The following is a 26,568-nucleotide window of genomic DNA, read 5'->3' on the forward strand; positions in this document are numbered from 1 at the left end:
TTTTGTTAGTAAACTTTCAATACTTCAGTAGTTCTGAATGGAAATACCAGTCAGTTGATCTTTTCTGATTTAATAAGTATAACTCTTTGACTTGGATATCTAGAGCAAGCACTGATATTAGTCCAGGTAACTTGAAGAAGGCTGTAGTGAGGAGGGGGTCGGCCTCTTCTCCCTGGTAACAGATGATAGGACGAGGGGGAATGGTTTGAAGCTGCGCCAGGGCAGGTTTAGGTTAGATATTAGGAAAAACTTCTTCACTGAAAGGGTTGTCAGGCTCTGGAATGGGCTGCCCAGGGAAGTGGTAGAGTCCCCATCCTTGGAGGTATTTAAAAGAAGGATCGATGAGGTGCTTAGGCATATGGTTTAGTGGTGGGATGGCAGGGTTAGGTTAACGGTTGGACTCGATGATCTTAAAGGTCTTTTCCAACCAAAGCGATTCTATGATTCTATGAATAAAACTTCTTTGACAGAGTACTACCCTTTGGAGTGATTAATGGCCAGGTATCAATATATCTGTAAGGTACCACAGTAGTACTTATATGGTATTCTGCCATTGTTCCATTAAAAAGGAAAGACTCAAAAAAATTTATTTATTCAGCATGAAAATTGTTCTTTTGAAAGTACTGTATTCTTACAGCACTTTATTTTTTTTAAAGTCCTGTAAAAATGTATAATTTCTTACATTTTTTTTAAATAGTTCAATGTATAACTAAAATATGTTGTAAAACCTTTGGTAGGTAGGTCATGTAATTTATTTTCTAAAAAAGAAATGAAGATATGTTATGTGAAATGAGCTATTAGATCATGTTTCATAAATTTGTGAAATCCTGGCCTTATAGAATCCAATAGAAACCTTTGAATTATCTTAACCAAGGCAAAAAGTTCATCACACATGCAAAATCTCTGTAAATCAATTTTAATCTTCTGTTCACAGATGAAGTCTCAGTCCCTGAGAGGGAATAAGGGCAGTAACAGTATAAGCAGCATGTGCATTCATTCTTAGTTATTTCTTCAAAACTTACAGCTGCTGTCCGGTCCACCTCACAGCGGCTACTCAGAATGAAGCAAGCTTCAGCATCATCCATTCTAGAAGAGGGGAGACAAGCCTGTTAGATACCAACAAAATACTTATGTGGACTTGTGTTTCACATTTTTTAGTGTTGTATGCTTATAGAAACAGAATACGGAGAAAGTTTAGTCTGTCTGTTCTCATGCATTATCTGAATAGCAGCAGTCACCTTGTACACTAACTCATGGTATACCAATACTACTTGACTAGGTTCTGGGAAACTTTCTTTCCTTGGTAGCACCAGCAGAAGCTGTGCCAAAGTAATAAAAGCAGAGTGGCCTCAAACACACTTAATGTGCAAAATAAATATTTATCTGCCATGAGTATAAAAGGTGAATAAATAGCACCAGCCTGTAGAGTGTGTAAGGGTATGATATGTACAAGTTATGGAATGGGACCTAAGATTCCTAAATCTTTGGTTTCTCTGCTGCTTGAAAATGGAATTGGTGGTTGTTAGTAATAATTTAGGTCATTGGGACCTCAGGCTTAGACTGAGAACCCATTCTTTTAGTTACTGTACAAATGCAGAACAAAAAGAAAGTTCTTGACATATAAGCTCTAAGTAACATAACAAAGGACAACAAAAGTATATGCAAACATGGGAAACAGGAAGAAATGGTGTGACAACACCTGAATATAAAAATTATCATGGTAGAAAGTGATCTCACTAGATACCAGAGCAGGGAACCGATTGAGAGGATGAGACGGAGAATACTGGAATTACTTTACAGAGGTTTTTGAGAGATTCATCCTAGATTGAAGGGACAGCAGGGGTGAAATTACAATGGGACCTGTATGTTAATCTGTTGTACATGTGAAAGAGAATAGCATTATAGATTTATCATAAGGTTACCTCTCAGTAAGAACTGGGAGTTGCAGGCCAAGTGAGAATAAGGGGTCACTCTTTGATGCAATAAAGAAGGGTAAGCCAGGGAAGGACTGCAATGATGTACTACAGAAATAATATTTCCAGGCTGTTCTCAAATAAGGGTTCAAGGAGTTGAGATTATATATGTCAAGAACATAAATATAGTTTTAAGTGGGGCAAAAATGAGAGCTTGTGTGAGAAAACGCTTGGAAGATACAGGATCAGTCTACATAGGATGCTCTACAAGTCCAAGCTTATGATCCACAGTAGGATACTGGTTTTATTTTGGTAGCAAAAATTAAGATCTACTGTCTGCAACTAAACTAAGGCTGATGAATTGATATCTACAATCAATTGATATCAGATGTCAGATAGCTTGATCAACCTTTTAGTTTTTGCCTTTAGAAAGAGCGATTAAATTTGTGTGCTTTGTGTGAGGTCATTCAGAGAAAGTATAAAGAGAAGAGAAGGATAAAGTCAGGAGATTGTAGATTCTCCATAAGCACCTAGCAGTAGGAAAACAGGGGAAGCCTCAAAAGATTGAAGTACTTGAAATGTACAAATCATTGTAACAAGAGCAAATCCATATGTCCAAAATAGTATTGTCAAATACAGTTGATGTGGAGAAGTGAAGACAGGAGGCCACTTCTGAGCGCTGATTAGGAAGAAATCATGGGAGCTATATAAGTAGTTTCAGCTAAGCATGGGAGCAGAATTGGGAATATAAGGTATTTAACAAAGTTGTAGGAAAGAAAATTCAGTGAAATTAGATGAGATTTTGATGTGAGCTGATGAGGTAACTGTGACTGCCAGTATATATAGATGATTTCATAAGGAAATGAAACCTCATGTGAACATATTCACCTTTTTCCCCAGTGCTTTTTGTAACTTATTGAATCACTTCAGCTACAGATGACAGGGATAATAATCTAAGATTAACATCTATGAATGTCATGAATTTAGACAACAGAAACCCTAATAGCCATCTATGTTAAAAACATTCATTAGAACCTTATTTTTTATTTTCCTTTATTATCCTTATCAGAGAAGTGTTATTGACATCCTAACAACTGAAAAAGCTTCATCAATTACACCATTTTTATGTGCCAGAAAACTGGAGACAAAAACCCCCAATAGTTCCACTGCTTGAGGATGGCAGGAAAAAAGGGGACTTTCTATATTGAAGAGAAATTTCTGAAAGAAAAAGTGTAAGGTAGTGAAAACAAGTGGACATGAAGAGGATTAAGGTTTGTGATGGTTTACTAAAGAAAGTGGAAGGAGGGAGAAAAAATATTTGAGGTCATGACAGAACATGGAAGAAAGGTGTAGGGGAAAAAATCAAGCATGGTTGTGTTATTCACTTTCTAGTGCCAGTCTGCATGGAGAATGAGAGCTGTTTTAATCAGTTACTGTATTGTTTCAAATAGTGAAGTAGCTATAAAGTTTCCAGTCATGCTGAGGAATGATATAAGTATCAGTGTGATACCTCATGACAGAATTCATTCTGTTTCTTTGTTAAAGCTGGGCACATGAACACTGTTCAGAGAACACCAGAATTTTGCAAAGTGAAGCTCTGAAAGGTAGGAAGCAAGAACGAATATAATTTTTGTAAAGTCAAATTGTATACTAGGGCATATAAAGAAAAATACAGTCGTCAGTAAACTGACTATTTACTGCTTATGCAGTCAGCCAACTTTTGGTATTCCTTTACTTTTTGGTGTGACCTTTATCATTTTATTTTGACATTGCATTTCACGTATAGTGTATGTATAAATTTTGACAATGATACATTTTTGATTATTTTGCTGTTGGTGGTGGTAACCATTACTTTATTTATTAGAAGTTTACCATGTGCTTTGTTATCTCCTTGGGACGTTATGTTCTCATTAAAGAGAAACACAGCAAACGTCTTAGGTACTGGGTTATATTTCATATTAAATTTTCTATTAAATTCCCACTATGCTTCTTCCCTCAGGAGAGGCTGAAAATTATTCTGTGACAGGTACATTCAATTACATGTTCTGCAGGAAAAAGCACAGTTCCACAGTTGACTACCTCCAGGTTATTGTGAGTGAAATTCAAGATTATCTTTAGGGAACAGCCTAATTTTTTTTTCTCCTAATGTGTAGAACAAATGCCAGCTAAATCCCCACATGAATTCCTTCTTGAAATCAGCAAGAAAGCAAAAAAAAGGAACCTCTCTCTAAAAGAAAATTCCTAGTCTTGAAAAAAGCTTTATCGTATTTTCCATTTTTAAACAGATATAGAAATGGTTGTTTTTTCACTGGCAGAAATCTGAGATCTCACTAGACTTCGCACAGATTAGAGTCTTGGAAATAACTCCCCTGGGGTAAAGAAGGCTGAATGACACAAATACTCAGACAGGTATTGGCTTAATTTTAGATATCTATATTAGTTGCTGAATTAGTTCTTATAAAGAGCAATGCAGAGAAGTTAAATCAGTTATTTGCTAAGAATCACCTTTCTCTCTCTTTGGAGAGTTTAAAGAGATGATCCTCCTATATGAATTCCACAGTGCATTCCTTCACAAACTATGTGTTTTGATTAATGTCATTTGCTATTAAGTGGCAAAGGGGATTTTTTAGAAGTGGTGGAAGTACATGGTAAGAGGAAGGCCTTGGAAGAAGAGTATGTGGAGGTGTAGTAGAATAGTTGCTTATACTACCAGGCTGAACTTAGGAAGAAAACAAAACTGTGCAATGGGTTCAAAGGGTGATAATTATTTTTGTTTAATTTTTTTCCCCTTCAGTTGGTCAGGAGAACTATCATCACATTTACCATCTTTGCTCAAGAAGCAGAAAACAATTCTAGCACTACTGGCAGTTTTGGAATTTTCTGTGCTGCTTTTTCAGAAGAAATCACAGGCACTCTGTTTGAATACCTTTAAAAACTGAGACAGAAAGACAGTGAAGAAAAATTTGGTCAAATGAAAGAGCTCACAAGTAGTCATTCCTTGAAAAAATTCAGATATTAAGAAAAACAAATTATATCAAAGAGCATTGCTTTCTAACACATGCTTTCCTTCTAGCACAGCTTTTGTTGTTTGCCAAACATATTTATCAAACAGTATGAGTGAAACAAAAGTAAAAAACAATATTGGTCAATATTTGCCTACTTAGCTCTCAACAGGTCTTGATCTTTTAATGCTGAGCCTTGCAGATAGATAACTCTTTGGGACCACATTGGGATTTGTAACACCCTTCGGACCTGACCATCCATCTCAGTAGGACACAAAATAACGACATAATAATCCTGTCAAAAACATAAGGGGGAATAGTCATGTTATTTTTTTATGTTACCATTTATTGTTGCTAGAGAACGAGTCAACAGAGACTCAGGATGTCAAAAATGTCTAAAAATTCTCAAATTTCATTGACAAAAGTTGAATACAAGTGTTTAAAATATTGAATTCTTGAATAAAAATGGCTGGACAGTTGTCAACTGCTCATAAAAGACTCCAGGGTGGCAACTAAAGTCCGTTTAGAAATATTTTTTTTTCCATATGAGCATAATTTTTTTAGAGACAATTTACATTTCGGTCATTCTGCTGGAAAAGGTAGGGTGTTTTCAGCAATCGAAATGGAATTGTCTTCCCCCAAATTTTTTCCTTTACATTAACGGGCAGATCCAAACTCTGTTTTCTGTGCTACAGACAGTCCTTGTTGGGAGAAGTAAGGTTGCTCTGAAGTATACATGTGTGTACATATGAAAAGGAGACATAAATGGAATGTAAGAGAAAAGACATGGACCTTAGGACAGGCTTGTCATATAAGTCTTCCTTAGAATATGCAGACTTTTGCAGAAAACTTAGTGCATTGGATCCAGTGCATTGAATCTGTATCCTCCAGCTTCCCATTTCAACTGTGAAGGGAATGTATATACGCTCTTTTAGGCTACATAAGTAGCATTAGGACTTTTCTTCTTTGTCTCCAGTGTATCACAGAGCCTGACTCATTCTTCAGGCTAGTTAACTAAATTTTGGATTTCGATTTGTGTTTGCATCTATAAAGAACTGGATTTCTTTGTGCATTTGCTTATGCCTCTTTCTAGATAATTATTTTTGGGAATATTTTGGATTTGGGATTTGTCAAATTGCTACTCAGCAATTTGAGGATTGTATTTTTCTGATTTTTTTGCACTCGTTAATGAAGCATTGTACCACAGGTAACTTCATAAAAGACATAGAGAAGATTTACTAAAATAAATGGTCTGTAGCAAAGCTAATGATAATGAATCTAAATTGCCATCTCATATAAATAAGCTTTTATATTATCAAAACAAGTCATATGACATCTGTTTGCATTAGCTAGGGAATATGTGTGTGTACACTAAGAAAATCTCGTGTAATCTTTCAAGGTCTTTGTCCTTTAAAGTACATCTATTTGTTTCTTAATTTCAACAATACCAAAAGGTTCTATTCTTCCTAACACTGGCAAAAAACAAAGCAAAAAGCGAAAACCAAAGGATGCTTAGACTTGTGAAGACTTTGGGATCCAGTCCCAAAAAACCAGGAAAAAATAATTTGAATAGTTTTCATTTATTTTCTATTTTCAGGTAGAATATAAGGAATTTGCATGGAAATATCTGTTTCTAAAAGGACTGGCATAATTCAACAAGACAGTAATTCTATCTATTTAGTCTATTTAAAATTAATGTCTCCATACATCTCAGCTGCTTATTGCAATTACAGATTCCAAATTCAGTCAGCTATTCCCAAATTCAGTTTTACAAATTAAAGACCATTTCAGAAGGCTGTCTGCAAAAAATCAGTGTTTTGAGTTTATTTTCTTTTTTTTTTTTTTTCACTGTACGTACCTGCAATCTTGGGTGAGCATAGAATTCATTTAAGAAATCCATAAGTAAGTCAATCTTCAGAGAGCTAACACACAGCACAACATGTTTTTCCGTCTGAGCTCTGTGTCGACTGTAGTTACCACCGGACTTTTGTCTCTCCATCCACAAATACGCCAGCTGTTCAAACTGCAAGAGATGCCAATTGTCAGTGAAATATAGACAAGCAGATGTGCAACACAGCCGTATCATGACTTCACAGTGTTGCAGTGTTCATCTCATGAAAAGATGCCTTTTTCTTTGTAAAAAGTTCTCTAGTGTGTGAGATGAATAACAGGAGGATTGAAAAACATGGCAGTAGAGCCAGTCTATACCACATCATGAGATTACTGTAAATCTTAAGATTTTAGAAAAGAATGAAGGCTGTACCTTATTTCCTTTATGCATTTTATACCTCTGAGCTCTCTTTTTCCCATGCCATGTGACATAAATGCTGTCCTCAAATGAAACATTAAATTTTCACACGCTTAAGTGTATACTGTGAGTATATATACTCAGATAGAAGGATCATTTTACTTAGTTTGGGCAATAACTCTTCTCAGATATTCTATAATGTTCTCAAGGTGACCTTCTGTATATTCTCTTGCCTGTCTTATAAATTTAGATACAACTTAAATACACAGCATCTATTAATACCACAAATTTGCCTTTGCCAGCTGAACAATATATGCAGGCTAACAGTAAATTTTGCTCTACTACTTAGAATCCTTTAAACTGAAGAGAATACTGTAACAATCAGTGATATTGTAACAATCCATAATAAAACATACAAACACCATTTCAAAGCTTCTTGTAAGTAATATGCATTTAATACTAAGCTCAATTTAACTATATATCTGTGTGATAGCTGCTTTTTCTCACCCACATTCAACTGATGGGTAGACTGAATTGTGAATAATTGATTTCCTATTATAACAGCACAAAAGCTCAGGAGAGAATGCCTCCCATATTCTGTGTATGGGAAACCGTATGAAGCTCCGTTATCACTACAAAGCTATAAAATAAAGTAGCTAAGAATAGGTAAATTTATGTGAAAGGACAGCAGATTCCAGGTTATTTACTAGTAAACCAGAGCTCTTATGACTGAAGTGTATATCAGAACTACCTGAAAGATGAAATTTCTATTTCCTAGGAAATTCCAAATTTCTTAAAGCATATTTTTAATAGTTTTCAATAGAATATATATATTTTACTAAATTTCCACTGAGTGGGAATATAACTGTGTTAGTGCATATGTCTGTGTATGCAGACATTAAATATTCAGGTATAATTAAAATGTTTAAATAATTTCAAGAAAATGAATGCTGAAAGCTTGAGCTTCCAACCTCCCAGGATTTCTGTGTTGCCTGCTCACTGTAAGCTTTTGTTCACTGTCAAAGAGGCAGAGTCTGGAAACTATGGCTGTGTGAGAAACTCTGGAGCTTCATGGTCTAGCAGGTCTACTGTACGCTTTGATAAGCATGCCCAGTGTCTCCCAACATCCCCTTTTGGGGGCACGAGGTCTGGGTGATCACCAAGTGTGGAACAGTTAACTTGGCAGGGCTTCCCATGTAATCTCAGGATTTCTGACATCAAGGCACACCTAAGAGCTGAGAAATGTTTGGTACAAAATTAATGAAACTGATTGACTCCTTGAAATACCTGGATTTTCACGAATCAGCCTTTTCCTGTTGAAACTGTTAGAAGGCCTAAACTTAAGTAGGCATCAAAAATTCCTAGCTGTACTGTTCACTCTGTGTATTGTGTGTACCGACATACACAGCTGTGAACCCAATTTGTTTGAGCTGCAGTTTTAATGAGATTTTTTTTCAAGTTAGCACTGAGCTGTAAGAGTAAGAGAGGAAGTGGGGAGAAGCAATATTAGAAACAGGGACAGCCTGCAGAGGAAATGCTATACTCAAAAAGAAAGTGCTGGCTACTGGGTTTTGGTGTGTTTGTTGTTTTTTTTTCTTAAATTGCTCCATTAATAACAAACACGTGTCTCAGGATGAAGGAAGGGCTCTGTGGTACAACAGGAACAGAAAGCTTTCACCAGCACTTGAAAATTGTTATTAGTGCTCTGTTTTTTAGTATAAATCTAGACTATAGGAGAACAGACAAAGGAAAAAGGAAGAAAAACCAAAGAGAACAGGAAGTACAGAAGATGGAGGTTTTTTCTGACATTTTATATGCAATAAATTATCTCAGTTATTATTCTTTTGTTTTAAAAACAATTCTAAAGAGAAGAAAAATCCACATTTACCTGTATGGGCAACACCACAAGAGCAACACAGATCATAATGACAACAAGCAGCTTTGAAGGCCATATCTTGGGTGTAACATCCCCAAAGCCCACAGTGGAAAATGTCACTATGCAGAAATAAAGGGAGTCAAAGAGAGTCAGCCTGTTTCCTGCTCGTTCCAGATGCTGAATTCCACAAATACTATGTAGAAAAGAATGAATAAAGACATGAAAAATAAAAACTGTACTTAGGCTCAGTTCAAGTTTGATAATTATATGTGCAGAGAACTATTTATTTTCAGAATTCATAAACTGCATAGCAAAGTCATTTTTTCAAATAAGAATAAAAAATTAGTATCAAACCAGAAATGTATTATTAATATAATTTACAAATGTAATTTGTAATAAAACTCTTTTTTTTTTTTATTATTTCAATATGATAGTCTAGTCACAACTTTGTTGCTAGGTTTTGCTTAGTGGCTGTTGTGAGGGAGAGGTGGTATACAGAACATCATGGATTGATGCAATTCCTTTCTAAACCAGAACAAAACAGATGGTATATAGTTGCCACCATTTAGAATTTTTTATAAACATCTTTTAACTTTTTCAGAGAGAGTTTACTGGTATGGCCAAGAAAATGTACATACTGCTTTCTTTAAATCTATCGCTCTTGATGTTGCTCTGTATCCCTTTCTGTGGCAAGAGTTACTAGCATGAACTAGTTATGAGAGTATGTGTTGCACACTAGAAGGATAATGTTGGTACAAATGGGTACTGACTGTCTAGAATAAACTGAATGTGAGAATTGCAGGCTATCGAATTGTCAGAGCAGTAAGTGTCCAGGGTCAGCCTTCAGGTAGAAAGTGGAAGATGCCAACTGGTATGAAGATTCTGCTTGCTAAAAGTACAGAATAGAAATATAAGGCTTGGTCGTCTTTGATAGCAGAACAATTAAGTTCATTCCTTCCTCACATTCCTGTGAACAAGTAAATGGTAGCCCAAGTTAATTGGTAATTATTTCTCTTGTAATCAGCATGTTGTGCTTTTGCTTTTGAGAAGCAGTAGCAGAATCTGTCCACAGGTCTTACTGCTATTTCATATGTTGCAGATTTTTAAAATAGTTCACTTTGAAAAAATATACCATGATAAAGAGCATCCCAAGCTTAAAATATGATCTTCCCATATACAGTAGAATTACTTAGATCAGTTCAGGCTTTTAAATTATATTCACCTATATGAAGAAAATCGATGTGTGAACCACCCTGAGTTATGTTTTTTCCCCTTGGAGTTAGCAGAATGATTTGTCCTCAGAGAATTAGTGAGATAATTGATAAATAATATTGTAGTCCTTAGTAATTATTCTAGAACATACCAAAGATGATTTTTTTCATATATGGTATCCAGATGGTAATAGTCACTCGTTAATATCTGCCATGGTAAGATCTTTGCATCACCAGGGAGACCCTGTGTTTATAACAGCTTTAGCAGTTGTTCTTCTGCTCTCTGTTCTGTTCTCCAAAAATAATTTAGCTGTGGGCAGTGGCATTTCCAGAACATATGGATCAAATTCCCAGTTTCCTTTTCACAGTTCTAGCATTTGTAGTTTTCACACATCTCAAAATGTTCTAAAAAGGGTGGGGTTTTTTTCCCCCGTTGTTTGCATAAGTTTCATACTTCAGTCAGAACCGATACTTTTATATTCCTATCCAATTTGTCCCACATTTTTCACTGGAGTTGTAATCTAGATCTTCCATCATTGCACTATGTTCCCAGTTTTTCTTTTTTTTTTTTTTTTTTGTCAAAAAGGATAATTATATTTTTGTCCCTGAAAATATTAACAGAAGGACTGTAAGGAATTATCCTAATGAAGATTTCTTTTGGTCTCAGACAAGACTGTATTCCAACTAAATCCTTTTCCAGTGTTCATTTGAAACAATGGAGTATACTGCAAAGGCATCCAAGTATGGAAAAAGAAGCTATTTTAATATCATTATTCACATAAGCTATATGTAATTTTAAAAGCACAGTGGTGATGGATTTTTAATTCTTCATTGTTATTATTCCTGATCACCTTGGTGCATTTTCTTCTTTAGCTGTCTTTTGTGGGTACATCTCTCAAGCATGTAACCTTGACTTCAGGAATGAAGGTCACAAGGGCCAGGAAAGCAGCAATTACACTGAGCCAGTGATGTGGCTCCCACATAACAGGACTATTACACCACTCCACTAAGTATGTTAAATATCAGCAGAAGGATTTGTATTGAAATATAATGTATGCTCCTTTGGTAGAAATGCATTTTATCTGATGCTGATGCCTGTGAAAGTGCTTGGTGTTTGTATATGCAAAAGGGTCAATTTTACCCTTTGTGTCTGACAAGACGGATTAAAATGTAAAAAAAATTTGGTACCCTAGGGATTTTTTACATTTTCAAGGAATGAGAACTGTTTCTTCACTTTTTGTTCTTTTTGTAAAACCTTAAAAAAAATTTAATCGCTTGCTGGTAGGAAAACAACTCTTGATGAAGGAGGTATTTTCTTTATTATTATTCTTCTTCAAGAACTTTCCATAGCCAGCCCACCCAATCACACTTTAGCTTAACGGAAATAAGTTAATATATCGTGAACTATTTCAGCTTCTTCTAAGTGAACAGTAAAATTCTCATTAAATTTAGTGAGACCAAGATTTCATTTTATCAGCTGTACTTCCTTATAGTCCTATATATTTCTATTCCTTGAAGCCATCAAAATAATTTTGTGCCTGATCCAAAATGTTGTGGATTCAAGCTGTTTCTCGTTGAACTCATTGGGCATGAGCCAGAGCTTCTCACATTTAGTTAACAATATTAAAGTCAGTAAGACATGGGAGCTATTTCTTCTTTGCTGAAGCAGAAATTCAGCTCTTCTAACAACTTGTTGAATAAATTAATTTCTTTCCTCAGAACTACTTGCACCTCATTTGCAGTTCTACCAAATTGCACTTGAAGCCCTAACTATGAAAACAACGGAATGACAAATCTAAAATTAGGTTACCAAGTCTTAATTTTACTGGATGTTTTGCTGCTTTGCCTTTTGGTTTTTTTTTCACTATAGCCAGAGATCACAAAACTGCAGAAAAACGTGACTTTCAAGAGACTTTATCGGAGTCTAATTACTAAATTCTCTCTTTTAGTCCTCCCCTGAGAATATTTTACTTTAATCTCACCACAAGTGCCTCTAAAGAAACATTACTCAGCATCTATAGCATGTTGCTATGTATTTGGACTACCTGATTACACTGCATAGAGTGCAGTGGAAATTTATTGGCTGTCAATGAAGCTACATGGATTAGTTCCTCCATTCCCCACAACTTACAGACATCTTTCAATATAACCTAATTCTTTATAAGATTTGTAGTATCAGCTTCTTTTTTTCTTGTAAATAAGTGTTAAGCATTGTTTTAAAAAGATGCGTAACTACAGCATGTAACAATACAGACAGCATATGTTCTTGTCTGCTTTCTCATATTTCCTGACATAATGAAATATGCAGTAACTTAGACTTCATCTTTTGGCTGTTTTGATATTTTACAGTGGTATTTTTATCTCCTTGTGCTTGTTTGCTTTCCCCTCTTTCATCCCATGAAGAAACAGTAATTTACTTGGTCATCCCTGAACAAACATAATGATTTCCTGCAGGATGAAAGGAATGTTCAGCAAAGGCAGTGATCACACCAACTTGTTCTTGTGGAGAAGAAAATGCCTAATTAAAACATAGGGCTCAAGTCAGCACTTTCTATACCAATTTTAGGTTTCCTGTAAATTTAGCAAGGCTGTGTTTTCATAGTGGATCTGAGCAGTTACAACAAAACAAAATTGGTTTAAGGGAGAGGAGATTTAATATTACTAAAAAAACCCACAGAAACCCAAACCATGGGTCTGCTAAAAGTAGTATAAAAAAATTTATTACAAACTTATGGAGAACAGAAGTGTGATTCTAAACACTCTATTACCGTTGCACTTGAAAACCAAAAAGTAAAGGTAGTGACATATAATCTCTGAAGATTAGTCATGTTTAGTTTAGGTATCATTTGGACTTTTGAGAGTTCAATCTTTGTTTTACTGGAAGTTTTCTTTCTAATTCCAGGAATCTTTGTTTGCTTGAGTATTTTATGTGCCAAAACTAACTATGGTTTGCAAGTAACCTATCTCTACATGTGGGACAGAAATGAATACTGTAGAGTAAAATAAGTCAGATTTTTGTCATGTTGCAGTAGCATATCATAGAAATGCACATAACAAGAACCATTTGGATAGCAATTTGCAAATACTGTACATTAACTATCCTTATTTATAATAGTTTGTAATTATTTTATATCAGTTTGTATTTTCATTTGTCAGTGTTGCCAAATATGTCTGATTTCTGCATTTTTATTTTTACTTTTAGAGAAAATTATTGTTTACAGGTGTAATCTCTTGAGGTCTAAAATAACGCACCAGAGGCTGAAGCCAAAAGTTAGAGATGCTTAGGTGTTTTCAGGGTCAGGTAGCAACTAACAGCATTTTTTTCTTTGGACTTTAGCTTTGAGCTTCAACTTGTGTAATTACTTTGTTATGTTTTAAGTAGCTAGCTACAGGGACTAGCTAATTAATATGTCGAAATCAATGGAGATTAATTTTATCGGGTTCAGTGAGATTCTGTGTACACACTCAGTGCTTATATACTACAGAAATTACATCTGAAATATTAGGTAAGTGTTCCCAGTAGTTTCTCACACCCAAAACTCTTTAAAGTTTCCACATATCCTACCACAGAATGGTGGTGTTAAAACAAATTGCAAATTAAATTATGATTATTTGATTGTTCTGTACTACCATTTTAAAATTATCTGATGCTACTGTCACAGATTCTTTATGAGAAAAACTGGAATGAACCACCAGTCAGCAAAATTGGTGATAGACCATCAACTGTAGCAAATATCTATGGGTAAAATTCAAATACAGTGAAATACTGAAGACAACAACCATGTTAACTTTCCAGGAAATACATGTGCAGGCATTTGAGACATATCTTATACCACTATAGTGACTGTAACTATCTGCTTAAGGAAATGAAGACTTGGAAGAGTTCACCCAAGATGTTTAAAGAAACTTCCTTATTCTTTACACCAAAATAAAATGTGGCTATAGAACAGTTCATACTTCAGTCTCACTCTGGCAGGCACATAATATCTCTTAGAAGTCTGACAAATGCATAGAGGTTTTGCCTGAAATTGGCAAAAGTTGCTCACTACTTGCCAAAGATGTTAATATTAAGCTGGTGCCAGTCTGAAGTCCTGGAAATGACAGTGATGTCAGGACTAATGCTGTATCTGGAGAATGCCCTGCTTTGTACAAATACAAACAGTTTTTCATACTGGAAGTTGTCTCTGTGGGGTGTTTCTGTCTTCTCTAGGGCACTGATGTAGAGCCAGATGCAGTTTTGTCCTATTTTTAGACATTATTGGAAAAGCAATTCTCAATGCTTTTAGAATTAGTATACATAGAATCATTAAACACTCAATTTACACTTCGCAAAACTCTGCGTTGAATACTGATATAACTGGAATGACATTAAAGTGGCATTTTTTTCATTCATTGTATCATACTGTTTCCATACATATGGAAATATTGTATGGTGACTTCTGAATGATAATAAATATCCTCTGAATTTTAGTTATCGTCTTCCTATGAGACGCTATTGAGCTGTGTAGTCTGGCCCTACAAAAGTTGAAGGTGTTGCTAACCACCTTACCCACAACCTAAAAAACTAATGCTTTCTTACAGAACCTCTGATTTTTGTGTAAATAATGAAAAAGAGGCAAAGAAAAGAACAAGGGATACAATATATCATGTATAATATATCAAATTTAAGAATTACAATGAGAAGTTCCAATTTTCACCTTTCATTCTATATAGAAGGCTTTAAAGCTGTGGGAATAACTGAATTCCAGGACATAGAACTGAGTAATTGCACACAAGACAGTGAAAGGAATGAGGGAGAAATGCTGATTGGAAAAAAGATGAAGGTTGTTATGCTGTCTTTAAGGTAAGTCAGTAGAGAAATATACTTGCTATTCTTAGTTGGTAACAAATGATCCTACAAATACAGCAGTCTTTGGTTCTATGGGACTTTGAATACAAGCTGAGGTAGGGATGCAGAACTCTTTCTCTCACTACACAGCAATCCCACTGTGTCAGAAATGAATTCTGACTTTCTCTTCAGCTGGAAAGGTCACCTTTTTCTGTATTCCAACTGTATCTTTATCCTAAATGATGGTGTTTGATGATATCATTATTGCTTACCCAGAGTTTCTAATATAAGCATTTTTCTTCCCCAAAGATCAGAACATTGTATGCCGCTAATGGTTGCAAAAGCTTAACTTACAAAAATAAACTTCCACTAGTAAGCCATGTGACTTCCAGAAACTGCAGAACATCTTGTTAAGCAGAATAGGATATTATGAAATGACCAACTGTATATAAATATTTGTTGAAACTGAGTGAGGACCTTTCTACTCCTACTGCTGTGTTTTGTGAAATGAGAAGTGGAGCTGCAATAAACTCTGGTCATTGAGACTGCACAAGCAGAGTCCCACGTGCAGCTCAGTGTATTTCCATATAAAAGTCTGTGCACACTTCAATCTCTAAGTCCAAAGAACTATCTGTATTTTTGTATGCTTTCAGTCTGCCCCTGAGCTTTGATGGTAAACAAGGTAAGCCTTGGCATTCCACTTCAGTGAGTCAATACTGTCACAGCTAAGAGCCTGCTGGAGTCTGAGGTTTTGGACTGCTCACATGAGGAGTCAAGGAGCCGGTAACTATTCAGGAAATAGAATCATGCAGTCAGTACTTCCCAGATGCTCTTCACCTGCAGGGTGTTACAGAATTACATAATACTACATAGCTATCCTTCCTCAGGAATAAGAAGTAATCTATTTATAATACTCAGAAATTACATGTGCTGTGCTGGGAAATTCAGATGCAAACTTCTAATTTAATACACCTGATACATTACGCTTTGGAACATCATGCTTAATGTTTCTTGCAATAGTTTTGAAACACTTTTAAGGGTGTAACAGTTGTTAGGCAAACCACCCACACTCCCTCGATCAAACTGAATTAGCAATTGAAAGATTCATTATCTGAATATTTTTAAAATGTGCATAAGAAGCAACTAACCCAGCATGTAGTATCAGGATAGGAATTAGAGACAGAAGTATTAATTATTACCAGGTATACATTTCATTTCCTAGTGCAGGCCACAGTTATCCTCTTAGTATAAATAATAAATAGTAATAAAAATCCTTATAAAAATGAAGAAAACCTAAAAAATGCAAACTAGCTCTAGGACTGTGTTTGGATATCTGTCTGAACCTAAGTTTGTTTTGAGGTAACTCATGGAAAATTATATTCAATTTCCAAAGTCTGGTATTGTACCACTACCACTATAGAAGTTGTTTAATTATGTACTTGAGAGATTTTAAACATGCTAAACTTTAATTTTAATCACCAGATTTGTTAAACGAAATCTTGAATCATAGAAGGTTGGCTAAGAGACGCCAACAATAATAAAGAAATGGAAACTCAGTCTTTTAAAACTCTGAAATCAGGTTATATCTATTATGGAAGCACCACTTTTTATCTTTTTTATTATTTGCTCCTTTTTGAGGGAAGTAATCACTAGTGGTTAGACTGCTACTGAAGATGTGGGAGATCCAGCTTCATATTCATCCTCTATGACTGTGAATTCAAACCAACATCCTGTTTCTTTCCTTTTTATGATAGTGATGGAGAAAGATGGTAAGAAGAGGCAAAAAGATTCTCAAGTTGGATGGATAAGGTTTCTAAAAGGACTGACACAGAAAAAACGGCCAACATCCATATTGGATTAGGCAAAAGACTCCTCTAATTCAGTGCCTTGCTTCTGTTGAGAGCAGTACCAGATTGTTAATGAAAGAATAAACAAAAAGATTCTTCCCTGAAATACTCTGCCTGCATTAAAAAAAAACTTGTAATAATAATTCAGTATGCATACCTTAATTGTGGTCCAAGAACAGAATTTCTCTGATGGAAGGTGAATCAGCTCTGTGTCCATCCTAGCCTAGGCACACTTCAGTCTCATTACAAACATTTACTGATGTAACAAGCCTGCAGTTCCTGACCTTGAAGTATCCTCTCTAATGTTTACATGTATTCTTTATCAAAGCTGCCTCTGGTAAGAGTGGTTTCCAGACCTCACTGAGACGTGTAATATCTTTCAATGCCTGGAAAATTCCAGATGCCAATATTCCTTTAAGGCAGCTTATTAGGTTTATGCAGTCCCTTGTGTGCATCTGCAGTGGTAAAACACTTAGCTTCGGTCTACTTGGATAGTTTGTCCACAACATATCTAGTTTACTAAGTTTCTGATTCCCATATAAGCTAGATCATGGAGTAAAATGTCTAGGAGAAGAGTTGATTCAATACAATTTTACAAACACTTGAGACAGGATCGATCTTAGATGATTTACAACCTTACAACTGTTACAGCATTATGATATGGTCTGTAAGCTACTGATAGAATAATTTTGTTCATTTTCAACATAACTCAAGTCATAGCATATTTTAATGACAAATGGAATTAATTTTATTGTTAAGTATTCATTTTGGTTTATCTTAGACTCGAAACCTGACAACTTCTCCTTTCGTACTTCTTCCTTGTAGGACAGGCTTTTTTAGTTTTCCTTCAGTTCTGGTGGTCAAAATTCTCCCCTTATCTGATTTTGACTTTTCATTTAATTCTCAAGGGTATTCATCACTCCTTACACTTCCATCCATTTTTACATCTGACAGCCTCCCACTTGTTTGCATTTTGAGTGCAACTCTTTTTTGCTGCTCTCATTGCCACTGTTAAAACAACTGCTTCAGGACAAGCCAAATTACCTTCCTTCAGTTGCAATATTTTCTTGTTAATAACACTGTAAACAAAAATTAATTTCTCAGAAATTTACAGATGAGTAATATTTAGGAAGAATGGTCTTTCCTTGCACTGCTTATCCTGCTGTGAAATTCAGACAAATAGTAAATACAGGCCGGAGTGGTCTAAAACTTGCAAGTGGTTCATGGCAGATACCACTTGTCTTATCCACCTTAACCATAGACATGAGAGGTGCAGCCCTTTGGAAAGCTCACAGGAGAAATTTTCCTTTCTAGCTTAAATTTCCATAAAATATATTCTGTTTCAGAGTTATACCCAAGCTCTGTTAGAAGTGAATTTTACTTGTAGACATGGAAGAAACTGATTCTGCTTGCCTTATTTATATCTATCTCACTCACAATCTTTTAATATGCTCTTGCAGCCAATCCTCACTCTCTGCATTGAGCTCGTCTTTTTCCCAGAAATTTTCATTCACATTTGTTTTCATCAGCAATTATCTAAAAGGACTGCCCAGTATAATGATGACAATCTTCATCATTAGAAGCCATGGAGAACTAAGACTGATCTTAGAAAGCTGACCTTTTCTGAGCCAGAACTTAGGCTCTGAGGCCCCCTTGAAGCACAGTCTACCTCACAAACTCTACCCTTCTCATTCCAGGTCCTGGAAGTCTGGTTTGTAGAATGATTATTCAGTACAGCAGTATTTTTGTATGTGATGCATAACCAAAGCAAGAAAAAGTAGTCATGGAATATCATTTACTAGGAATAGCTTTTCATATGTTTACTGAGCTCATGGATTCTTTTAATAGGCACTGAAAAGGAGAAAAGCGCTTAAGACAAACAATAGAATACGCATTTGGAAAACTAAAGGGTGAATAAATAGAAGACCCAGACATGTTGGCTAGAAACTGATGAGAAATATCTGTTTCTCATGGCAGCTGCTTGCTGTGCTTTATATAATCTTTCTGAAAACAAAGGAGAGAGGTTTGCAGATACGAAGAGGAGACAGATGGAACATGATGGACTGACTGGAACATTTTGAGAAGCCTAAATGAAGGCCACTGTGAAATGCTACAATTAGGTAGGAAACAGAGATAGAGATCTGTTGTGCTTCTTCTATTGCACAATGTTTACACTTACAATGAGGGGTTCATTCTGCAGATGAATATTTATAGATCAGTGAATGCAAAAGCTTTATGACAACTGAAATGAGGCTGTAATCTGCTCCATTTTGGATATTATTGCATTATTTACTTTTTAAGTAGATGTATTTCTATGAACTAAAGATGGTATTTTAAATAATTGTTCAACATGCTGAACAATGAACATAAGCGCATTCTCTACTATTTTTTAAAATAATTCAAAGTATTAGTGAAAATAACAGCACTCTATATTATTTAACTTGTAAAGTTGTGCTGTTTTAAAATGCAGTAACCCCCTTATGTTTATAAAATGAAGCAAGCAGACAGGCTTGTTGTCCAGGTCACAAGTTACATGGACATACCTGTTTTCTGCATCTATGGATATTGGATGAAACACACATTTACAGGTGAGGAGTTTAAGTAATGGGAAACTTTCTGTTGTTCTCCCTTCTGCCAAACTTAAATTTGTGGTGTACGCTTCTCATATGTCAAGCTGCGCTGTGAAATCACTGACTTATCGATGGTCTGTTCTCTGTTATCATTATATTTTCAATATAATTATTGAAATTTATGTTGTTATGTGCACAAATATCGCATCATTTCATATGCATAGGTGTTGTCAGTGTTGGTACCTTTGCCAGTGAGGTCACCTGTACAGAAAAGAATAAAGGCCACTAGTTATTGTCAAAGCTGTAGACTCTTTGTCAACATCAGAAACAGTTTTGCTTCATTTCTTTGATTCCTCTCAGCTCTTATCAGCTTGTTCCAGTCTTGGGGTACTATCATCATCTTCCTTATTTTTGTGGAGAACCCATGAGACTGTGAAGGATAGTGACAAGGGATGGACTGATTATATTAAATGGGAGAATGACTGCCATGTAAGCAACAGTAGAGAACAATCTGACCAACAGTGACACAGATACCTCTGCAGGTTGTCAGTGGGGTTTGCTGGACCTGGGCAACATTAGTAAATCCTGTGCGTGTGTGTTACTGTTAGTTTGTTCTCAATTTAGCTGCTACATTCCATGATATTCTTAAGACAGAGAAAGATTGTTCAAACAGGCAGTGAGCAAAATGGAAGCATACACTATGTTGCTGCTTTACAGGGGTAGTGTCCATCAAGCTGGTTAAATGGGTGGCTGTATGGACAGTCTCAAGACAATTGCACTGATGTCCAGCCTCCATCTATTTAGAACATTATCTGTAGGCTTATGATGAATAGAAAGTTCACTGAAAAGAGTAGTACAAGATCCAGTGGGGTGTGTTGAAACCACAATGTGACTTAAAGGATATCCTTTTTTTTTTTTTTAAATACTGATATAGTATGCTTTGGCTCCTTTATGTCATAATGATATGTTATTAAAAAAAACAAGAGCATAAGTGAAAATGTGTGCCATGTAATATTTTTTTCTTGTTTGTGTTCCTACTGGAAAAGTATTTTTACTTTGAAGTTGTCTCCTTGCTGACCTACTGTCTTAGCTAGAGAGAACTTGCTTGGGCAATGACCAGGGAAACAACTGGCCTGTGGACAAGATATAATTAAGCACCAGGCTTAATGCTTAGGTTTGCCGACATACCAGAAAGGGGGCCAACATTAAATAGAGATTGTCTAGTGGGGTGAAAATTATAGGAGGTAACTGCTAGGAGATAAAAGCAATATTTTATATTGTATATTGCAGAAGTAGGCTCATTGAGTTTGAGTTTCTGCTTGGAAACCTAGCAATTCTTCTAGCTATGAGCCAGAGGAGTTGGATACCTTGGACTGTCTGCGTCTTATTTAGTTTGATCAGCAAGCTCCATGATTTCATCATTCTCCTGCTCCTCACTATTGCTAACACTGGTGGAGATCTGATGTTGTTTTCAATGAAATGTTTTTGTTGCCTGAAAAAGCCTGAACTTTACAACAGATGAAGAGCTTCCTGAAAGTCATAGAAGTTTTTATGAATTCCATTTGAATTTTCTTCTTTGGGTCCACCTCTTTTGACCATGTGTTTGCTTGAAGAAAAACTTTCAAGTCTGATAATTTCTTTGGCTAGAATTCAAATGGATCTATGCATATAACTCTTTCTAAAATCAGTGAAATCCAAAGCCTCACAGGACTATTCTGAAGTGTGAGGTGTGACTGTTTAACAATCACAAGTATGTTTATGATGGTTTATGATGAAATCCCAACAAGCTACGTTCTCAAAATAGCATCCTTGATTATACTCATCATTTAAAGGAAAAGCACAGCCTGTATCAGGATGATCAAAAAACAGCAGACATAGTGAAGAGGGGAGCTGATTCAAGTAGCCAGCAAAATAATATGGGATTAACGATCATAGTACTGGAAAGATGAAGGCAGGGGAGGAAGAAGGACGAAGATCACCATGACTTCCAGGACTGACAGCACACTATGTAGTTAGTCTCTGCTATGTTTTGTCTGGCATATTTTCCACTTGACTGCTTAGTCGATGGAGAATATTTAGTAATATTTTATTCTTACTACATACTCACTACAGCCCTTAGAATTAGATTTCCATTCTGAATATTCAAGATAAAGTATTTCATGTTTGCCTTAAAGTTGGCTGACTCTTTATTTTCTTCAGGGTTTTTTTTCATTTTAGAATATAAGCAAAGTGAACAAAAAGCGATCACATGAAGGAGTACAGCTGAAACATGACCCACAATCCTTCTTTTTGCCATATTTATCCTATTCTAGTAAAAGTAGATACATGACCACATGTAGCTGTTCCCTCTCATCAGTAATTTTATTTTGAGCTTCTTTGCATAAAATATTTCTATTTACTTTGTTTTTACTGCTCATCACTAATGATAACAACCTTGCAAAATACAGGACTGTATTTAATTTGTTGATATCAACACACTCTAAAGTGAAAAGCAAATTAAGTACAAGTGCTTGTTCTCACCAGTTGACTAAGGTTTGCCAGAAATGTAAGCCAGTAATAATAGATGTCTTGAAAATATGAAAGGGTAACTCAAAAGTTATTGGAATGCCGTGAAGAGTTTTGTTCTTACACTGTACAGTTAAGCAAAGCAGTAGAATGTATGCGACTATAGGAGACCATAATGTATTGGATACCTTTAAATAGCCTCATCCCTTATATCATCTCCTACTCCTTTTGTAATATATTAGTAAACATACTGCTTTGCTGTGGAATGTAATTACGTGTGGTATCCTGTACCCAAAGGAACTGACAATTTGATTTCATGCATGTTGTTAAGTTTTCAGTCTGCAAAGTCAACCCACAGTTTGTACTTAACTGTTTACTAAATGAATACAAATTATTTTTTCTTCCTTATTGTAGTGATTCAGGCACTTCCACTCTAATATAGGGCATATATAATTTTTCAAACATATTGTAGAAATTTACAACTTCCACAAACGTAAAAATATATAGCTGTGTCTTTGCAAAGAATGGGAGCATATATTCAGCCTTAAGCTTACATTGGAGTTCCTTTATAAGTATACAGTTAGATATTTTACTGAGGTTGAGAAATAACAAAATTCATTATAATTTACTATTTTTAACTTTTTTTAGAATTGCCAAAGGAAGTACAGAACTCGTTAATCACAGTGCTGTTTATTTGGATTATATTCTAAAGGGCCTTTATTTACAGGCTTCTACTTCGTGGAGGAGAGGGAGGACGGAAACCGGTAGCTGCTAACAGTGCTAGAAATACAAATTTATTGGATCTGAGATGCCATTTAGAGATTAATCTTCAACACTCTCTGACATCAAGTCGACATTTAATTGCTGCGTCTAGGTCAAACAATTGACAGACCTCTATGTTTTGATAAAGGCTTTTGTTGAAGTCCACAAGCAATTATCAAGATTAAGATTACAAGACACATTTTTGTCATGAAGCATACTTTACTTTATTTAAGCTCAGTATGATATTTTGGCATGTGACAGCTCTGGCATGGGGGATGGGGCCCCTATTGCTAATGGAAAGAATAGGACACACAAGTGAGTTAGAGGAATTAATGGACATTTAACTTTTACAAGTATTTGTTTATTACCTAAATGTGATACTATGTTTGGATGACTGTCTACCCCTCTAGTGTTCACCTGTTTGAAAAACATCTGTCTAAATGTTAATTTCTAATGGAATACCAAGTATACGGAACAGAAAAAATGAGAATTTTTTTCTTTTAAAATTTATTGTGAATGCACTAAAATCTTTCTTCTTTTTAGATCATCTCGTATCACATCCCTAGCTCTGTCAAAGCCTCTGAGATGTCCTTTCAATATTCCATAAAGTTATGCCTAATGCAAACAGAGCATGAGTGAATAATTCCCGGTGGCTCCTGCCAGCTTGTGTTAGTACAGCCAAAATTGTATCAACATCTTTTTTAACTCTTCACTTTCTGATTTGAGAAATATGAGCTTTGCTAAATTTCACACCCTTAGAATACAGATGGAAAATGAAACAGACAATAAAAGTGAAAAAATCACTAGTTATGCTGGTCACAAATCAGCATAATGAGTTACTGCTCATCAGAGAACCAGAATAACTGATGGCATCTAATAATACAGTTAAATGTGCTAGCAGAAACCACCATAAACACCAAATTTTAGTAAAGTAAAATAGTTTGTCAGCCTAATGAAACAGTCAATGAAAGATATATATATTTTTTTAAGTCTGCATGCTAATGACAACTGCATTTTTGAGCCAGCAATTGTGAGTGATGATGGTTTGCTGCCAGGCACTGAATTTTAAATGGTGAAGTAACATCCTCAACATAATTAGTCATCCGTTGTTACACATGGCATTCTCTTTGCTACTGTCTAAAATGATATAATGTTCTCAAAGACAGCATGTGAGTATCAGGTTTTTCTTTCTACTGCAAAGATAAAATGAAGGATGTGAAATGTAATGCCTTCCTGTAATGAAAGAGATGGAAGACAGTGTTTTTTAACACTGATTTTATATATCAAATTGCCCCTGTAAGGGGAACTTCACCTGCTTTTACTGAAGTCCTCCCAAAACCAAAGCAAAACCTAAGGTTTCTTTTACCAACATGATGATACAGTATTTCACAGCCTGCAGATTCTGGTTGTATTCCAGATCGACTTCTATTCCAGTATTTTATTTTACCGAAGTTATTCTTGTCACTCTTGTTCTGAAGGTATTTTGCATATGTAACATTTAGATTTTCACACAAGATATCTACTTACAAGCCTGTGATTCAGCAGCAGGTGTATGTGTGCGTGTGTGTTTATAAACCAATGGAAAGCTTACTAGAGAATCCACATGCTAATAATTTGCATACCTTTGCACACCTGTTGAGTTTACCTTCATCGCTCTTAATGTCTCAGTCCCCAAACCCTTTTCTCTAACTGCATTTTTTCTGTGGATCTTTTTCATGTGCTGATACTTTTGAAGACATGCGTATCTCAAATGCATATTGCACATATTAAAATATAGTAATTCATTTTTGGTAACGGAATATGACATTCCATTTCTCTTTGATATTCCTTATTTGTCCTTGCTCTTTGGATAATCACTTCTAGATTTTTCACTAAATCCCCCTTTATTATGTCATGGGGTTCACGTGACAATTACGGCATTATATGTTGTGGCCCCAGTTCTGTCCTTATGTACATCAATGGGACACAGAAAATTAAAGCAGGCTTTGCTAATTTAACTTCTAATTTTAGTAAGACTTTACATATTCCTTATCATTATTCTATGTTGTGTTATGTTCCTGCAAAAGAACAAGGATAGGACTGGATTTAGATTAACTTTGAGGAATTTTATGTTTTGCTTTGCACCTGTTGGCAATCCAACTAATAATAATTATTTTAAAATAACTATTTATATTTCATATTCTCAGTAGCTTGGTTTTATTTATCTCCCACAAAATTAAAAATATGATTACTAAAGAAAGGATGCTATGGAGATACAGTCCAAATGTTACGTGACTCAAAATTGTTTACTTTTTTTCCTCCTTTCATGATGGTAATTAGTCTTTGCTGCCAGAACAACCTTTGCATGTCATGGTATCTGGTAATGTTATTACCATGGTTGGACCTGATGATCTTAAAGGTCTTTCCAACCTAAACGATTCTATGATTCTACTGTATTACAAGATGTCATGATAATAGAAGCCGAATATAGTTCTCCTGATGGCATAACCAGGTGCATAATGTTTTGCAAAATATTGTGTATCCCTCCCAAATATTCTCAATGCATCTTTAATGAAAAATTGTCCCGAGAGACGTTTAACTCCTTGTTGGGCAGGAATTTGGTTTTGAACCTATTTTTACCCTTTATTTAAATATGCATATTCTGATTACTGAATTTTCAGTACCTTCACATAGCAGAAAAAAATGTTTAGAAGAGAATGATCACAAATGATTCACAGGATAGAGGCTGGACTTTCAGAATGGAAAGTAATTTATGTCTAACTCCCACCAAGAGTAAAGTCTTGCAAGCCATGCTGAAAATTCTTCCTAGTGTCAATTAAAAATATTGATTTAAACAACACACAATACTAGGTTGTGAAACTGCCATTGTATTAATTGCCGAGGGACGATTTACCTGACTTATTATATAGCATTACATACCATACGAAATACTAAAATATTGTCTGGTACAACAACAGAGAACAAAAAATGTGGATAAATGTATTTTGTCTTTCAAATTTATTCAAATTTAACTTTGCCCACCTTTATCTAAATTCAGTTTGGAACTACTTATTCTCAGGTTAATAAATGATCTACAACTTGTGCTAGAAAATCATCAAAGCTTTGATTGTAACTTGAAAAGATCACAAGTACCTCAAGCCTTGACTCATCTTCCAGGGTGCAATTAAATAATAGAAATCTCTCAATTACATTGTTTACTTCCTTAATTTAATATTCTTCTACATATAAAAAAATAGGAGGATTTGCTTATAAATAATCTGTGGTTGACACTCCATTTTACAGAGGCTTTGTGAAAGGGCAGCCTTCTGAGCTACCATTTAGTATTTCTGATTATTTTTTTATTTTCAGCCAAGATGACAAGACGATTACAAATGTATCTCTCACACACAGAAGATAATTTAGATTGAACTCTATAACATTTATGACTTTGTTCCACAGACCACAGTAAACAGTCTATTACAATTATTATTAATTTCACATGGTCTCTGTGTCTAGTTTTAAATGTTCCATTACATCAGTTACGCAAAGAATTCCCTGCATGTAGCATGGGAAAGATGCTGACCTAATTATTTTAGAAATAGCTATGTAGAAAAATCTAAAAAGATTAACAAAGGAAATATTATGTCAGTACCAAATTAATAACTAAAATAGCATGAAAATCACTGTATAATTATCTAGGTTTCCATAGAAACCATGTTTGATGGGTAGCCAAAAAGACTTCTGATTGGGCTTCCGTACTGCTCTCCCTATAATAAACATGATTTCTGTTCTGCCTTTCACAAACAACTAACCAGTTTTTCAGTAGT

General features: G+C 35.2%; 1 protein-coding gene across 1 annotated transcript in view; it reads right to left on the minus strand.

The window, feature by feature from the left end:
• Positions 1–26,568, minus strand: part of KCNT2 (potassium sodium-activated channel subfamily T member 2) — a 130,860-nt gene that overhangs the window by 68,883 nt on the left and 35,409 nt on the right. Inside the window, exons 11-14 of the mRNA XM_035895824.1 lie at positions 9,052–9,232; positions 6,774–6,938; positions 5,074–5,210; positions 1,023–1,086 (exon numbers count right to left, since the gene is read on the minus strand). Coding sequence (XP_035751717.1) covers positions 1,023–1,086; positions 5,074–5,210; positions 6,774–6,938; positions 9,052–9,232 — 547 coding nt within the window. The remainder of the gene's footprint in view (positions 1–1,022; positions 1,087–5,073; positions 5,211–6,773; positions 6,939–9,051; positions 9,233–26,568) is intronic.

This window comes from Egretta garzetta, unplaced genomic scaffold, assembly GCF_000687185.1.
Source record: "Egretta garzetta isolate BGI_Z169 unplaced genomic scaffold, ASM68718v1 scaffold86, whole genome shotgun sequence".
Classification (NCBI taxonomy): Eukaryota; Metazoa; Chordata; class Aves; order Pelecaniformes; family Ardeidae; genus Egretta; species Egretta garzetta.